This window comes from Perissodus microlepis, chromosome 3 (genome assembly GCF_051167445.1).
Source record: "Perissodus microlepis isolate ML-2025 ecotype Zambia chromosome 3, ASM5116744v1, whole genome shotgun sequence".
Classification (NCBI taxonomy): Eukaryota; Metazoa; Chordata; class Actinopteri; order Cichliformes; family Cichlidae; genus Perissodus; species Perissodus microlepis.
Genome location: NC_140463.1, coordinates 20,309,865 through 20,329,292, shown reverse-complemented (window position 1 = coordinate 20,329,292; position 19,428 = coordinate 20,309,865). Strand labels below are relative to the sequence as shown.

The 19,428-nt window shown below is 39.2% G+C and overlaps 1 protein-coding gene across 1 annotated transcript; it reads right to left on the bottom strand.

Moving 5' to 3' along the window:
- Nucleotides 1-662: 662 nt before the first annotated feature.
- LOC146390466 (uncharacterized) lies at nt 663-12,019 on the bottom strand. Its single transcript, XM_084921507.1, has 5 exons — nt 11,947-12,019; nt 11,712-11,826; nt 9,774-9,925; nt 9,298-9,413; nt 663-1,553 (listed from the first exon to the last, which is right to left on the bottom strand). Exons 1-5 carry the CDS (start codon nt 12,017-12,019, stop codon nt 663-665), a joined length of 1,347 nt encoding a protein of 448 aa, XP_084777633.1.
- Nucleotides 12,020-19,428: the final 7,409 nt, after the last annotated feature.

The following is a 19,428-nucleotide window of genomic DNA, read 5'->3' as shown; positions in this document are numbered from 1 at the left end:
AGTAGTCTTGGTAGTATTTTACATAATTTATTACGATGATGATGATGATGATGATTATTATTATTATTATTATCCTTTATTTATCCAGGTGAAAAGTCTCATTCCAAGAGAGACCTGGTCAATGGAGCGGCAAAAGTAAAAGAAAAAAAAAAAAAAAGAATCAGTACCAGCATTTGTGCTTGTTCTCTTTACTTTGAAGTACAACATTTTAAAAACTTTAAACATGTTACACTGTAACAATCCTTATTCTAGGATACAGGTATATATTTTACAGTAATAACAGTGGAAACACAAAGTCGACAAATCAAAAGCTGATGGTGTTGGACTATAAGGTTTGCATAATGTTTATATGAGTTATATATGATAAAGTGCAGGCAGGTTTACACTGTGATCGAATAATTTTATGTTACTAAACTACCAGTAGATTTAGCGTGAAATTTTCTGCAAGCGAGATTATATTTATTCTAAGTTAGTAGCAAATGTGATTTTTCCTCTGCCGTCAAAAGATTAATACAATGATGGCCACATTAATATAAACAGGCCCCTTTATCTCAGCATAAATACACCTTCATACATCACTCTTTAATCACACGACCCAATTCATCTCTTACCCCAAAAATGTATTGTCTTCGAATCTGTTTGATGACATTAAGAAGAATTTTTTACTGATTGGTGCTTATACAGCTCACAAATTTACCATTTCTGTGTAGAAATAGCAGTGGTAACACCAGACTGCTTGGCAGATTAAACCAGGCTTCGCATCCCAATGTAACACAATTAACATTTTCTCTTGAAATGTATTGTATAGCCCAAACCAGGCCCCAGCAAAACCTTAATACCAGCAGCACAAGTACAGCCGTAATGGTGTAACATGCTCTCTGCTTTGACTGGTCAAAGCCTCCACCGTGTTTTCTTGGGCCTGAATGAATCAAACCACAAAGAACAGAAAGGCTGCAGAATGAGACAACCATCAGCAATAGTATCAAATGGCAAAAATCCAAAAAGAGAAAGGCATTATTATTTGTCACCCAGCCTATACCTATAAAGCAAAACAGCCAAATACAGCCAACGCTTATGTTTCGGATTCTGATCCCTCTTTGGTTTTTCAGGCTCACATAAGTTATGGGGTGAACAACAGCCAGATAGTGCTCCACGCAGGTCAGAGTGTGAAAGTAATTCTCTCCGTGCCACGTCAAAGTAAAAAGAGTGTCCCCTACTTTTAACATGTTCAAATTTTTCTTGTAGATACCACAGCAGCTGAGGATATTCCCTGAGATGCCGACCAGCTCCATGATGACCAGGTGGTAGGTGAAGCTGTCAGAGTGGCTTATCGTAGAGGGGGAGCACTTCTTACGCCATTCTTGGAAGCCATGGTAGAGGATGAAGATGCAGAGAGGGAGGAGGAGGAACAAATTTGTGATGCTGAATGTGGTGAAGATGAGAGAGCCTGGTTCTGACATGAGGCATTCAAGGTCAACTGGAATGTGGGTGTTAATGGAAGAAAGGTTTGGGTGAAGAGTGGAGTCACTGGAAGAGGAAGAGTTTACTGACATCTAGAAGACAATCAATAAAATGTTAATATTATAGCTGCATGTGTATTTGTCCTGAAAGAAAAGAAGCAAAAATGACATACTGATGTTTTCAGTAAAGTATGTTGCTAACACAAACTTCAAATACATTTTATGCTAACAAAACAACACTATTTTCTAAATTGCTCTTATATCTACACAGTTCAAGTCAATTTCAGTCAGTATAAAGAAAAAAATCTGCAGCAATTGCAGCTTTTTTTATGTGTCTTTCATTGATGGGATCTGCATTTTGTAATTTTGACAAAAAAGAAATATGTCAGATTAAACAGTACCCACATGAACACAAACAGAAAACATCCAAAAGCAAACAAATAGTTTAACAAGTGTTAAAGGACACCCACCTTTTCAGTAGTGCTTATTTCCAATCTTCCTTCTATGGTGTTAGAATGTGTGGTAAACTGATATCTGCACTTTATACAGCACTTTAAATCATTAGTGAGTGTTCATATCACATGTGGAAGGAGGGAGGAGGAAGGAGGTTTTGCATGTTGCAAAGCAAGCTGTGATGTTTTGAATGCTTTTTAATTTTTTGTATTTTTCATTAGGTGAATGTTAATAATGCTCGCTCCTCTTTCATGGACACCAGAGCATGACCCAGGGACCCAAGATCTATTATTAGACTTATTACTTCTATTACTTCTAATACTATGACTACTACGTACTGCTTCTCCCGGAAATGTAATTCTTGCCAGTTCAACTATGTTATTTTGCAGTCACTTTCTTAATGTGGTAGTGTACACTAACCAGATTCCTCCAACAGTTTTGTATTCTTTACAGAATCCAAATCAACTTGTGATGAAATAGATGGTGCTTGTTTTCACAGCCTTAAGGGTTCAGAGAATGTTATGACGGATGCATTACGTAGAGCTTAATTTGGTCTTGTTTTTTTCATGGTTCATTTCTGTAGGAAAATTTTCTCATTGTTCTCTCCACTTCCAAGGTGACCAGAGTGTTTTCCAACATGAGTACTGGTTTTTTTAATTCCCCAACTCTCTGTGGATGGTACTCATGGCCATTGATCAGTGGGTTTTGATCAGTGGTTGTTGATCAATGGTCATGAGACTTTGCATAATTAAGATTAAGGAACTGACCTCCCAGCCCATTGTTCCTTCAGTGGGCTGGTTCCAGTCATTATGCAAATGTACTGTTAATAATATTGTAGAAACCTGCAGTCAGCTGAGACTGAAGAAGTCACTTGGATTGGTGCCGAAGCGTTTCTCCCACAAAAAGCTACGTCCAGATGAACAGAATCAACTTTTGGAGGTCCCCAAGATTACTTACTGATCTACTTTTTGGTCTCACCTCTGAGACATGGAAAACAGACCACCGGACCTGCACGGAGAAATGGACACGAGAAATCCAAGAGGAATGTGACATAGTGTGGGAGAATGCAAGGAAGTCAACAGACAGAAGTGAAAAAACATTATGATGGGAAAGTGAGAAGCTCTGTGTTAGATCCTGGCGATCGTGTCCTCGTCCGAAATCTGACCCCTAGAGGATGAACGGCGAAGATTCATAATCACTGGGAACAGAATATCCATGTTGCCATTCGTCAAGTTGCTGAAGGCCTTCCTTTTTTTTTTTTTTTTTTTTTCTTTTTGCCTGTCCCGTTTTGTTCTTTTGCCATCAGAATTATTGTCAAAAGGCGAGGAAAGATGCCCAACGGATTTACTTTACCAAATGGACCATCCCAGCCTTGCCGTATTGGTCTATTTGATTCACCTTTTATTGTTTATTTTATTTATTTTTTATTTTAACTTGCTAGATACGGGACAGACTTGAATGAGGAAAAGAAAAGGGAGAAAGGAAGAGGGGGAAAAAACAGCGGAGAAGAGGGACGGGGATACAGGGCAAAAAAACAAAAACCAACTAAATAAGCAGACAAAAAAAATACATATATCAATCACCTGGATCACCTGTTGAGAAAGACACTAAACAATAAACAACATCACGATGATATATGGGAATATAACAGTAAATACTAAATATTAAACATTATTGTGCAGCACATAAGATCGACAGTGCACAGTGTGCTTTGAGGTAGGAGCCAAAAAGGGTGTAGTTTGTGTGTGTGAGCACCCGTGTGTACACCTGTGAGCATGGACGCGCTTGTTTTAAAAGGTTCCTTCATGTAATGATCTGCTAGAGGGTGTGGGGAGCCACAGCCCCGTCCTCCAGGGCATGAAGCAGGTATGGAGAAGATCAAGACTCCAGACATCCAGAGGCCCCCAGAACACAAGAGACCAAGGAAGACCAACAGAGGGGCAGCCGCGCCACTATCCCAGAAAGAGCTGAGGAGAGCCCCAGATGAGGGGTCACTCAGCAGGCGCGGAGCAGAAGCCAGGGGGGGGTTGCAGTGACGTGCCCGTGAGCTCCGCTGGCAGCCAGCTGTGCCAGAGTGACCGAGCCCCAGGCCAAGAGGCTGAGGGCACACCACCCCCGAAGTAGCCAAGCGAGCCCCAGGCTCCAGGCCCCGATAAGCAGCCACCAAGGAGGCCCATCCCCGGACACAGAGGGCGTCTGAGGGCATCTGCCACTGGTAGGGGAAGTGGTGGGGGGAGATAGGCCTCCATACCTTGGAGGACCTGGGATGTCCCCAGAGAGGTGGCGTCTGATACCCGACCTGACATATAGACACAGACAAACAGGCACACACAGATACAAACATCCATTCCCACCCTCATGCTCTCATATGCAATTACTCAACACTCACCCAACGTGGAGACAGACATAGAGAGACACTGTACACACAATCACACTCCCCAAGCGTACTCTAAGCCCCGGGTCTAGGTACCCTTGCCCCTGGAGGGGGAAACTGCACCCAGACCCAGGTGGTGTTACCCTTTTCCCTGCGGTGGGGAGAAGCAGACCGCCCCGACTCCGCAGCAGCAGGGAGGGCCCACATTCCAGACCCCAGTCGGACGGCCAACTTCTCCTCCTAGCCACCCCGATCCAGCAGGCCGCAGAGAACGGGGGTGTGTGAAGACTCCAAACCTCCCTCCGCCTGCTCATATGTAGTGTTGATGCATGTGTGTTCTAAGGTGCCTTTCAAACCCAGGAGGGCATGGAGCTACCTGCCAGAGAGCAGCAGGTAAGCGCATAGCCCCTCCTGATAGCCCTCAGTGTCTACGTGTATTTAAAATTGAGAGGTGACGCCAGGGGTGAGGTGTACACCCTGATGGTCTTTTGGATTCCGTGTAGCGTGCCCACCCCCAAGATCCTATATGTATGTGTTATGAGAGTGTGAGTAATGTGAATGTCTGAGTTGTGAGATAAAATTGAGGCACAGGCAGGCAGAAGGGGACAGAGGGGGGGGATGCCTCCCCTGCACCCTGGTGACACACCTTTACCCCAAGGCCCTGCATGTGTGGGTGATTGTGGTGGAGCAGGAAGAGGGAGGCAGCTGGAGATGGGGAGGGAAGGAAGGTGCCTACTGGGGTCAGCTCCCCAGCTGACCCCAGTAGGCACCCCCATACTCTGCAACCTGCCAGGGAAAGGGGGCCCAGGCCCATCCGGACCGGGGCCCAGTACAGCAGCGCCGCCTGGCCCCACAGAGCCCGGGACAGCCAACCCGACCCCACCTCAGAGAAAACTGCACCCACCCCGTCATCCACTCATCTTCCAGACTACACAAGACAATAGACGCCCAGGCTGAGATCTTCCTCCACCTCTCCTGTATCTCCCCCTCCTGCATAGTTAGTTCCTGAAGAGAGGAGAGCTCCTGCAATATGTAACAACCTCCCCCACCAGTAGAAGAGCCCTCCAGGTGGCTCGATGCACCGGCGGCACCCTGCGCCAGGACTGGGCCCCCATACACCCACCCGCCCACAACCCCGGCAACACACCAACCAGGACCCAAGCCCCCGAGGCCCGGCCAGGGCCCCAGCCCAGAGACGGAGCGCCCCCAGAACCTCACGCCCGTCCCGGACCCACCCAGGGGCAGCCAGGCTACCAGGTCAGTAACCCACGTCCGTCAGCACAGACCCTCCCCTAGCCCCGCTGCACGCAGCCACGAGGAAACCGTCACCTGAGAGCCAACAGAGCCCTTAATAGGCCATGACCGCTACCCCGGGTTGAGCCTTCCAAGGAAGATGCTCCTGGGGAAGCCCTGACGCCCTAAGCCTGTCCCTACCCCCACACCAATCGCAACAGCGAAGGTGGGACTAAACTATGTCCCCCCCACCCCCACTAGGTGATGGAGCTGATCAAAGGAGCCCAGAGCAATTGATCTGATGTGGTGGTAGAGGCTGTATCAAGACTAATGTAATCTAATAGATAATTTCTATATTGGTTAGAATTAAGATTATTTTTATTTTTCCAGTTCATGAGGACTGTTTTCTTGGCTATGCATAGGGCAGTGAAAACCATATGGGCTATATTCTTATCTGTAGTGACATTATCTAAGCTGCCCAACAAACACACTAAAGGGGAAGTTGGAATGTTACATTTCAGACACTTCGATAAGTCTTCACATATCTCGCGCCAAAACTTCTGAACTGGTGGACAGAACCAAAGAGCGTGGATATAATTGTCCGGTGAATTGGTATTGTTAAGATGTTTAATACTTTTGTATGTTTGTTTATATTTCTGAATCATTCGCAATGAAGCTGCTGAAAGAGAAGCATCGTGTCTGAGCGTCGTCATTGATTTATCCCCTTTTTGGTTGTAACATTTTTTTTGTAACATGTAATACAGATTTTAAAGTATACTCACTTGGTCAGTCGTTTGATTGCCTTATACTGTGAGAGACTGCTGTAAACTAATCCAAATATGAGGAATCTCATGGGAAACATTAATGTGGGTGTTTGTGTAACAGGTGGAGGGCTACCAACGAGTTTTGTGTCCAAGCAAATTCTCCTTCTTAATCTTTTTACACAGTTAATGTCTGTAGGGAAATTTTTCCATTGCTTCTCCTTTTCCGAGAAGAACAGAGAAGAAACTGAGAACCAGAATACAGACCTCTGCTCAAATGCATTGTTGTTTAATGGTAAATGGTAAATGGGCTGTATTTGTATAGCGCTTTACTAGTCCCTGAGGACCCCAAAGCGCTAACCACATCCAGTCATCCACACACACATTTACACACTGGTGATGGCAAGCTACATTGTAGCCACAGCCACCCTGGGGCGCACTGACAGAGGCGAGGCTGCAGGACACTGGCGCCACCGGGCCGTCTGATCACCAACAACTGAGACTGTCAAAGCCGGGGCTCGAACCAGCAACCTTCCGATTACAAGGCGAACTCCCAACTCTTGAGCCACAGTCGCCCGTTTGTTTGTTCGCAAAGAGCTTAAAACAGAATAGCATAAACACCATTTCATATGAAACGTAAAAAATATACTCAAAAATTCTGAAATGCTAAAGGTGATTTCTCCATTGTCCCAAACAAAAGATTTGTGGTGGCAAGAATATCTCCTTTCATCATTAAGCCATGCATGTGTATATTATGTTACGTTTACTGACTGTAGCCATATCGTTAATTAGGATCTGTTCTTTGCTTTCAGTGTCATTAGCATGTCAACAATCTGTTTTGAGAAATTGGTAATGCTGTGAAACTGCACATGCGTAAGCAGATGAAATGCACAATTCTTACTAAATCTTGTGAACTATTTTTGATGTGAATAAAGGAATATAATATTAATAAAAAGTGGATAAAATAATGTATAAAGAGAAATTTATAGCTTTTCTTTTCTTGCTTAGTTGAACATCGTGACTTGATGAACTCTTCCTCATGTGTGTAAAATCATGCACCTTAAGACCAACTAATTTAGGACACAGTCACTGAGGACACTGCTGAGGGAAAGAACAGATTGTCTGTAATTTTTAATTCCAATCAACCCTAATTGGGACAATTTGTGATGGTTAATTATGCTGCAATTGGCCTTTGATTGCTGTAGATGTGTGTGAACAATGCAGTCCATCCCCTTTTTGGTTCTGTATGATTTTACAATCACAAGAGTACTGTTTCTGGAGAGAACACCATCACAGCTTTTATCTCAGCATATGCCAGGGAAAACAGAGGTCGAATACAGGAAAATAGTGCTGTATGTTTTGATGATCTACACTGCAAAATTACCAGTGTTAAATTTACACTGAGTGTTAAATTAAAACATTTGAAAGTTTTATATTTTTTAACAATGACCTAGTTTTATTTCAACACTGTACAAGTCAACAATATTCTACACTGGTGTTAGTGTAAAATACCGCTGAGTAGTGTTGGTATTATATTATATAGTATTTTACTCTATCCATTATTATTATTATTATTATTATTATTATTATTATTATTATTATTATTATTATCCTTCATTTTTCCAGGTGAAAAGTCTCATTCCAAGAGAGACCTGGCCAGCAAAACTCCTAATGTTATAAATTCAACACTGAGTACTGTATATTTTCTAACTTTAAAAAATCGACACTGCCATTTTTGCTGTGTACACTTTACTTTTAAGTACAACATTTTACAAACATGACAACTTTTACAATTTAAGGCTCATTAGCCTAACTACAGGTATACATTTTACAGTAATAACAGTAGAAACACAAAGTGAACAGCTCAACGGCTGATGGTGTTTACAAGTTTACATTCTATACGTGAGCTATATATGATGAAGTGCAGTAATATACCTTTGCTGTAGATTTTAGACATGTTGACACTGTAATGTAATAATTTTATGTTCCTAAGATTTAGTGTGAGATTTTCTACAAGAGACATTAAATTTATTCTGAATTAGTATCAAGTCTCTTTTTTTCCTGCAGTCTGCATGTTTGCTAATGATACTGACAATACTTCAGTTTACACTAACAAATATAGGAAAAATGTAAATAAAAACATAAACACAGACACAAAAATGTGAGTTGTTTCAATTCTAGTGAAACATGCTTTATGAACACAAAAAATATTCATATTTTTATGTATTTCTCTATTGTTAGCTAAGGAGGGTCAGGTCTGGTTAGTATTTGGATTGGTTAGCACTTTCTAACTTAATTTGAAAGGAAGCATAAACAAAAAAATCTGTAACAAAATATTTTCTATATTTTTCTATAGTTTGAAAACAAGAGTTAAGATACACCTTTACTATGTATATGCTTTAAAGTTAAAATAATTTATCAAAAACCACGTTAATTGCAAAAAAAAATGACTATATGTTTAATCATTATTTTTTGAAACATATGTTTTCTGTGCTGTGCTTTTTACATGAAACTTCTTTCATCAAAGATAAAATTTAAATATGTTGTGAAAATAAGAAACAAATGTGAAATGGATACAACTTATGTTGGATATTTATTTATAAATATAATATACTAATTTGATTTATAACCACCTATCTACAGCTTCTTCTTTTTCTGCCTTCAGTTATTCTTCCTTTGTAATTTGTGCTCTGGTCACAGACTACAAGAAAGCAAATGCTAATAGCGGCACTGATTTGCTATCTAAAAATCAGATTTGTACTTTATTTTTAATTACTTTGTGCAATTGCTAACTAGTCTAAGCACAACATGCTTCAGTGATTTGTTTGTACCTTTGTTTGTATTGATCCTATCAACGCAAAACTAGCTGCTATTCTCAGTGGATGTTGTTTTTGCAAAATACAGATTTTCCCAGTCTTTTCAAAAATAGTACATGTAACACTATACTAAAGAGAAAATGTATCCAGACAAAGCTTGTCATTATTACACAATTACTCCCTCCAAAACCATAGATTACAGTCCAAAGCACACTAGATGCAAACTTCAACAGCAGCATTCCCAGAATGTACAAAATGGTGTAAAATGCTCTCTGCTTTGATTGGTCAGTCTTATCCGTCCCCTTTTCTGCTGGGCCTGGACGAATCAAAACACAGAGAACAGAAAGACTACAGAAGGAGATGGGGATTATGGACAATACATTTAAGCAGAGGTGAACAATGATGAAAATGTTTTCTTTCATCACTGAACCTGCCCCAGCAACACAAAGCACCCAGACACAGCCAATAGTGATATTCCTCATTCTGATCCCTCTTTCATTTTTCAGGTCCAAGTAGACGATGGGATAAACAACAGCTAGGTAGCGCTCCAAACATGCCAGGATGTGAAAGAAAGTCTGTCCATACCAGCGAAAATAATTAATAAATGTTCCTACTAGTAACATTATTAAATCTTGCTTGTAGATTCCAAAACAGCAGATGAGACACCCAATAATACCAATCAGCTCCATGGTCGCCATGTGGTAGATGAAGCTGTCTGAGGGACTCACTGTTGTTGCTGAGGAGGTGGAGCGCTTTTTCCACCATTGTTGGAGGCGATAGCAGAGAATGACAATGTAGAGAGGGATGAAGAGTACAATTTTGGTGATACTATATGAGATGAAAATATAAGAGCTTGGTCTGGAGAGGAGACACAGTGTGCTTAAAGGGATAGAGGTGCTGAAAGAGGAATCATTCACTGACATGTCTGAAAAAGAAAAAGACAGACATGAAATGCCTTTGCTACATGAGTTACATATCCATCTATTCAAGAAGAGTGGTTCTTCATCTATTAACCAAACTGTATTTTTTCCATAAATATATTCAATTTATTAAATTTGCTTATGATACACTAATGCACTTTACAAGGAGTGAATGATAAATAATGATATTAAAATGTAGTCAGTGTGTTTCAACGTAAATTCATAATTTGTGAACTCGAGTGGACTTTTGTTTAGCCTGACAGTCAAATAGACTAATGATGGTATATGAGGGACAATAACAGCTTAAATATGTAATAGAGGTTTTAAAGTATACTCACCTGGTCAGTTGTTTGATTGCCTTGTACTGTGAGAGACTGCTGTAAACTAATCCAAATATGAGGAATCTCATGGGAAACATTAATGCGGGTGTTTGCGTAACAGATGGAGGACTACCAAGGAGTTTTGCATGTTTCCAAGCAAATTCTCCTACTTAATCTTTTTACACAGTTAATGTCTGTAGGGAAATTTTGCCATCACTTTCTCTGATGACCAAAGCATAGAACATTTCTCAAATACTAAATCTGAGTGGATATTTCCATTAACAGACGAAAAAAAAAAGTTTCCATCAAGTGCCTTTATCGCACACTCAAAGACACCGCAGCAGTCAGAGATTCAAATAAGATGCCTTTGAGCCCATACATCTGACTGAGAAACAAAGGAAAAAAGAATCTTCTCATGAGCATTTTTGTGATTTCCTTCCTCTTTGGAATTAAAAGAGACCACCCAGACACATGAGATATCATTGGAAAGCCCAGTATGCCTGTTTAGTACATCAGGACTTAGTAACTTAGTAACTCAAATATGTCAAAAGATATAGACCAAAAACCAAGGTCTATCACAGAGGACATAGCTGAATAGGCTAGTTTGCAGGGGGTGTTAACAATGCCAACATGTCTATTGTGAAAACTGTAGAATAGGTTGCTCCCCATGTATGGCTTTCAAAATTTATCTGAATTTATATTCTTTGGCTGTCCACCCAGAATAACATCTTGCATTCCTGTATTGCACATGCATGAAACGTAAGACGATTCGACCTGCCTCATTTCCATCTGCTGTTTATTTACTTTCCAGCTTTTTGAAACGCCAAAATGTTGAGGAAAAGCACAGAGTTTTTCAAATGGATTGACAATGAGGTGGAGATGTTGCTGTGACTAACACAAGGGTACAAAGTTGCAAAAGCAAGCGAGAATACAGACTGGGAGACATACCAAAACAAATACGCTGAAATTAACATTCCGTCTTCTTTGAAGAAAAGCTATCTGGAGCATGTGCAAACTGATATTAATCTTTAATAGGGCTGTGAAAAATGGGAAAAACCAAAACAACTGCTGTACAATTCCATCCGCCATCTTAGCTGAATTGGTCACATGGTCACATGACTGCATCATATGACTAAAATGTGTCATCGTTTTCGAAAGCCTCTGTTTTCGCAGTCCACACTGCAACGTGAAAGCAGCATTTTCAAATTTATCCACTTTGGAGAGCATTTTCAAAAAGCTCCATCTTTGTTGAACAAAAACGCCATCTCAGTGTGGACGGAAGCCCAAAACGGAGAGAAAAAGACACGTTTTCAAACAAAGACATATTAGTGTGGACATGACCTCAGTCTATCCGCCTTAGTGCAGCTGCCATACCATACTGTGATGTAGTATGTCAGCAGACTCTCAATGGATGAGCGGCAGAAAGTCAGCAACAGGTTAGAGTCCAGTTTGTATTTCCTGAGAACCCTCAGAATGTTACTTTCTTTAACTGGGGAAAAAAATTAACTTTAAGATTTCACAATCGAAGAAGGTTATATTAGATCATATATCCTATATCGGATTGCTTTATGATTCCCTTATTGATTTTTATTGGTTCTCATTGGCTCACCACCATCTCTAAGCAGCATATCAGAGTCCAAGAACCGATAAGCGGGATCGACAGGCAGGCGAACTAACGACATTCAGTTGAAGAAATAGAACAGTTTGTTGTACTGTCTGTATCAAACCGATATTATGAAAGCTATATAGCATGCCAAATAATTACAGGCAAAATAAATAATACCTACCAGAAGGAAATAACTGAACAGCATAATTTGCAATAATTTAAATTAAGAATGCAAATATCAACACAAAAAAAGATCTTACACAGCAAAACATTTATACCTTTCCACTCTCAGTGTCAAAATAAAACATATAACAAATGAGGCACCAATAGTTTAAGTTGACCCTCACCTTGTAATCTAATTGTAACATTGTAGCTTTAGCTTGAATGATTAAATAGCGTTTACCCTCACTGACTTTATTTTTTGTTGCTGTTTTGTTTGAACAAGATGTTAATTTTCCTGTTCTGTGTAGAAAAAGCAAACGTAACACCAGACTGCTGGCAAAATGTACCCTTAGAAAAAAAACATTTCATAATCAGACAATAATTTCCCTCTGAATTATTGAGCATACCCCAAATCACAGTTCTGGCAAACCTCAATACCAGAACAACCAGCAGGACCACAGTAGTGTAGAATGCCCTCTGCTTTGACTGGTCAACCCTGTCCCTGTTCCTATCCTGTTCCCCTGGGCCAGGACGAATCAAAATACAGAGTACACAAAGACTGCAGAAAGATATAGTTATTATGGATATTATATGGAAGCAGAAGTACACAATGAAAAAGATGTCTTCTTTCATTGACAAACCTGTCCCAAACATAGAAAGCAGCCAAGCACGGTCACTAGATATATTTCTCATTCTGATTCCTCTTTCATTTCTCAGTCCCAAGTACGTGATGGGATGACCAACAGCCAAGTAAGGCTTCACACAGGTCAAGATGTGAAGTCTCTCCAAACCAGTTGGACAAATACATAAGGGCCCCCACTAACAGTATATTTAAATCTTGGTTGTAGTTAGCGAAACAGATGAGGATACATCCAAAACTATAAATTAGTTCCATAGTGACTATGTGGTGTGTGAAACTGTCTGACTGACTTGCTGTTAATGCTCAGAAGACAGAGTGCCCTCTCCACCACTGTTGCAGACCACAGTAGAGGATAAGTGTGCATAGGAGGAGGAGGATATTGGTGATGCTGAAGGAGATGAAAATAAGGGACCATGGTCTGTAGACGAGACACTGTATTTTCAAAGGAAGAGAATAGCTGATCAAGGAAAGAGAGTCATTGAAGGTGGATGAGATTACTGACATCTGGAAGAAAATATAAAATAACAATCACATATACAACATAAAATCATATCAAATGTCAAACTGAGAAAATGTACCACTGTAAAAACAAAATAAGCTGATTTTGAATTTGATGGCAGGAACACATGGCCTTGTCCTAATTTTCCAATATAGATTTTTGAGCTTGATCCATTAATTCAAAATTTCACAGTTTCTTTAATGATATTATGTACATCACACAAGATACTTAAAGACTTTGCAATTTCACATTGAGAAACAGTATTCTTAGATCAGCGGTCTCCAACCTTTTTTGCGCCACGGACCGCTTTGTGCCCGACAATATTTTCACGGACCGGCCTTTAAGGTGTCGCGGATAAATACAACAAAATAAAACTAGTACCGGTACCGAAAAAAATAGGATTTATTCATAACACACGTGAAAAGACCCAGGAAAACCGAGTTAACGAAAAAACGATAACAAAATAACGCTAAAAACCGATAAAAACCCTGAAAACCATACATTTCACACCCGAGTCTCACTCTCGCGGCCCGGTACCAAATGACTCACGGACCGGTACCGAATAGAATAAAACTACATTGAAACCATACAGAACATTGTGATTTAACCCTTAGATGCACACCCATGGGTCAAAAATGACCCCACGGATTGTTTTTCTTCAAAATCTTTAAGATGCAAAGTTGTAATATATTCATATTCCAGGTATTCCTCATAAAATATGTTTGTAACATGAGACCATTTTATTTTTTCATTAATTTAAAAAAAAAATGCAGTTTTTGTATCACTACCCCACTCTTCCGCAAGTTCCTGTGGAATCTTCTATGAAACTTTCATTCTTAGCAACGCTGACTGACCCACTTACACTTCTGATGGATCAAGAATTATTTTTTACACAGTAACATACATGATTTATAGTCAGGGCTGCACATAAGTGGTCCGCAAGTGTGCATTCGCTGTCAAAATAAAAGGAAATTCCCGGAAATTCAGAGAATACACGCTTCTTTTGCGGTGGAGGAACACCAAAGTAATTGCTTACGGAGCTTGCTTCTTCGACATCTTTAAGAGTTCTGAACAAATGTCTGTCCTCCTCCAGAACATCTAATGTACGCAAACCTGCCTTCCAACTTCTTATCTGGTATGCGTCTTTTATTTTGACAGCAAATGCTCACCTGCGGACCATTTATGTGCAGCCCTGTTTATAGTTTCCTGTGCATTTCAAACACTTTCCTTTCTGATGTTTTTTTTTTTATATCTAAAGTAGCATCGCTGCTATGAGGCCAGCTAGGATCACTGTGGACCTACAAATGATCCAGGACGGATGGGATGAAGAGCCCATTGGAGGCAAAGACTCAGAATCTGACATCTCAGATATAGAGGACCCAGACTATTGTCCCCCCCACTGAACAAGGCCAGTCAGACACAGAGGAGTCCTCTGATGAGTCCTCTGAAGAGGAAATGGATATTGAGTCTAACAGAATGAGCCCCTCTTACTGCTCTAGCCACAATATTCTGAATTAGTCGGCCAGGGCTTGCACCTGGGTTTAGTACTGTCTCCCCAATAGATGCATGGAAGATGTTCATGTCTGATAATATAATAGAAGAGGTGCTGACATGCACAAACATGGAGGCATGAAGAGTAGCCACAGACAGGGGAAAAGAGTGGAAAAATGTAATCAAACATTAGCTCCTGGCCTTCATTTGATTGACCATTCTTGCAGAACTGGGATGTACCAGTTGGTGTGTTTTTTGGGAGTCCTCTGCATAACCCATGGTACAAGGCCACTATGTCAATTCAAAGATTTAAAGATATTCGCCGTTTCTTGCACTTTGATGACAAGAGGACCAGAGCCTACCGACTGAAAACAAACCACATGGCAGCTTTCCGCTACATATGGGGCCTGTTCCTGGTCAACTGCAGGCAGAAATTCATCCTCAGTGATTGTGTTACAGTGGATGAACAACTTGTGCCTTTCAGAGGGAAGACCCAGCTTCTGCAGTATAGAGCAAGCATACAAAAGTGATACAACTAATACAAAAACTGCAATTTCTTAAAATGAATGAAAAAATAAATAAATATGCAAAGGGCCTCATGTCACAAACATGTTTTATGAGGAATACCTCAAATATGAAAATATTACAACTGTTCGTTTTAAAGATTTTGAAGAATAACAACTGAGTTTGTAGCAAAATGCATTGTTTCTATTTGGGGTCATTTTTGACCCCACTCGTGGAAGAGTGTAGGTATTGGTAGGTTGTGCATCCAAGGGTTAATTATGTCTTGAATGAAAACCTAACGATGTAAAAACAGACAAATATTCTATAATTTTTTAGTTGTGACAATATTGTTTATTTTATTTTATTTTTTATCTCTAAAGAACTTTTCCCTTGTAACTAGTGTGAAGCGATGGAGGGTTGGTGTGATTGAGGAGGGTGCTCTGTGGTGACTGAAGTGATCAGCTAAAAGAAGAAAAAGAAGAAGAAGACTCACTTTGTCAGTTGTCTGATCTTCCTCCTATTGTCAGCCACTCTTGTAAATGTCTGATTCGAATGTCCACCTCTTTAAAAAAATGAGTGTTTTTGTAATTGGTAAAAGGAGGAGTACAGGAGAGTTTTGCATGCTGCAATTCAAGTTCGTTCTTTGAATCTTTTTACACGGTTAAAATACGTTGGCCTTTATATTTTCTTTGTTTTCCCCTTTTCCCATAAGACCAGATAACAATTAGCATGACGTTTGTTCAGTGTTGTCAGTTACACGAGCCAAGGTGTGTCCATGACGGCACTCTGGATTAAGAGATTAGAAAAGCTGCAATGTTATGAAAATACACGCATAGTAGAAATTTAACTCAACCACAAAGATTTGCTTCCAGATGGCTGAAATGTGCTCTTAGAAGGACTTTGCGAATGATCACCACCAGCTAATCATGCAGCTAGAATGAAGCCATGCAAATGATATTCGTTTTTTCATAACATTTTCATAATTCAAATAACTTTGAAACAAACAACGATCCATGTGTATACAAATCAAGGAATGCAGTTTAGGTCATCACAGCTGTTCTCGTGTTTTATTCAAATATGAGCTTTCTTGTTTTGATTCTCGCAGGCGTGTTTAACCATGAAAATAACACAAAGTAAATATGTCTATATCATGAAGAATCCAATCACTGGTTTCGACCACATGACCTATTATTATTTCTCACAGGTGTATTTTTAGTTAATAATATATTGATATGCAAAAAGCTGTGACTCAGCCATAAGAGTCACATTGAAGTAATGCACCACGCTCCACCAGTCCACCCTCTACTTGCAGGGGTTTTTTGTTTTTTAAATGTGCAACAATATTCATTTTATATGCGTGGAAATGAAGCAGTACATATCAGATGAAAAATCATAGGAAATGTAATATTGTTGGGTGAGGGTTGGAGGATTTTTCATTTTCCATATCTGCAGAGTTGGTGCTGAACACTGGTTGGATGGTCCCCCTGTTTTTTGCCTACGGCGCCAATCAGTTCAAGTATGTTCAGTTAATAATCCAAGAGACAGTCAGTCTCAGTTTGACACTTTGGTGTCTAAATCTTTGAGAGACCTTCTGTAACAAAAAAAATCCTAAAATGGCTATGAAAAAGACAAATATCCACAGCTGTTTTTTGTCAACAGAAAAACAACAACAAGAACGCAACAGTGACTTTACTTGCAGTTCTGTATAACTAACACCAGATGGCAGTAAATAGCCATATGTCACAAACTAGCAAAGCAGATGGCCACATAATGTCAGTGTATTTTTACATTGCCTGACACAGACATTCTTGTTTCTCCCCTTGTACTATTTTTCATTCCTACAAGGTCTTTCCCCTCTTGTATTTAAGAAATGACAAAACAAACCCTCTTTTGGCCGCTCACTTATTCACAAGAGGTCCCCACAGCAGGTAAGACCACTTATTTTTGTCACAAATACATATACAGTTATGAACAAGTATTTGCCGCTTACTCTTTTTTTGGTATATTTTTCACACTTAAAGCAAATTAAATTAGGAAATAAAAACTTTTTAAGTCATTTAACTCATTACTTCATTTCAATCATGATTTAAAAAATGCTATCCAAACCTATGTGAAAATGTAAGTGTGGAAAAGGTTACAAAGCAGTTTTTGCAGTTTTAGGACTCCACACCAAACTAAATGAGAGTCATTATCCACAAAAGAAGAAAACTTTGAAGAGTGGTGAACTTTCCCAGAACCAGCTAGCCTACAAAAATTACTCCAAGACTGCACTGATGACTCACCCAGGAGGTCACAAAAAAACACAACAAAAAAGAAAGTCTACAACGGTGGAAGAATTTAAGAATAGTGTTCCTTAACATAAAATTATGAAGACTTAAAAATTTAAAATAAAGTGATATAATAATGGATATAATCACTCATGTAAAATTGTTCTGAGGTCAGAGAAATTGAAATTTGAAATTACTTTTGGAAAACTTGGATGACCTCTGAACTAAAGAGAAGAGGGGCCATCCAGCTGGTTACAAGTGCTAAGTTCAAAAGCCTGAAGCTCTTCTGGGGTGTGTTAATGCCTTTTGTTGCACCTTATAGTTCTAATAATGCATGATTTTCTTTGACAAAAGTACAGCAAGTTCTAATTCTGCCACCTAGTCACACAAAACAGAAGTACAACTCATACAACCTGAGTTTTTCCTAGGTGTTTGGGGGGACAATTGCCAGTTTTAAAGAAAAATGATATTATAAGAAAATAATACTATATTTAGTAAAGTAGTAATAACTTAAGAATCAACTTTCAGCTGCTCTACTGCACTATTGAGCTGTTGTAGTTTACACATTTGCTTGGCAAGTGAAAGGTCCCTGGTTCAGTTATAGTTGGAGACACAAATCCCAGTTTTGTGCTAAAAAGGCATTTGAGGCAAACGTCTGCCACATCAAACATGTATTAATTCCCACCATGATGACCTCATGTAGGGAGTTCTACCTCTCACCCACTGTAATACATAATGATATCTAGTATGATTCATATTTGTTTTGCAAGATTTTTTACTTTATTAATCCCCAAGGAAATTATGTGAGTAGGGTAGGATATTTTTCCCCATTAAAGAAGACATCATTTTACTGTAAGAAGTTTCCTCATTTCCCAAGAAAAAACTGATTCAGACATATCAAGTGTAAGATAAATACGTTCTCAAATGCATGTGTAGACACAGATTGGTATATATAAACAAAACAAAATCTCCAGCCCAAAACAATTATCTGAGCCGTCTTGATGCATGCTCAATCATACAGGTAGGTAAATCTCCAAAAGTTGATTCTGTTCATCTGGACGTAGCGTTTTCATTATTATTTCATTTCATTATTATCAGTCATTATGCAAATGTACTGTTTAAAAGACCTGTAGTTAGCTGAGACTGAAGAAGTTACCTGGATGAGTGACGAAATGTTTCTCCCACTGAAAAAGCTACGTCCAGATGAACAGAATCAACTTTTGGAAAATTATCTGTGCCATTTTTTTTAAAAATATAAAGCTTCTGTTTGTTTTTGGGGTTTTTTATGTCAGTCAAATTACTATTAACAAAAATAATACATATACTTCAACTGCAATATAAGAAAGGAATAAATAAATGAGCAACATATAAAGATAATATTGACAATAAATCAATTTATGTGTAGGTTTTGATATGAAAACAGTTCAATTATAAAAAAAAATAATTACTTAAGAATAAAAAAAAATTAAGTTATAATTCAGGAAATAGTCAAGCCATGTAAACTGAACTATAGAAGAAGTTCATTAAGTTATTTAGGGGTTCAATCTGATTTTTATGTTTAAGGCTTGAAGTGGAGAATTGGAATTAACATAGTCATTTTACTGATCAATACATTTAATTTAGTATTAATTTATTATTGATGACACAATCTTACTTTTGACAATTTCACAAGAGAAGAAATTGAAGAAAGTGGACTTCATCTACTATTTAGACGGTTTGAGTCTTTCAGCACTGGAGGGTGCTGTAGCCTCCCTTTTACCAATATAATATATTTTAAAGAAGTCTTTAACTTCAAGTGTACTTGGAACTCTGGAAACTGATCAACTTAGGGTTGAGCCTAAACCTTAAACAACTTTGAGTGCTCTTTCACACAAGATACCTGGAGATACCAAGGTACATGGATTACGATATAATCATCAATA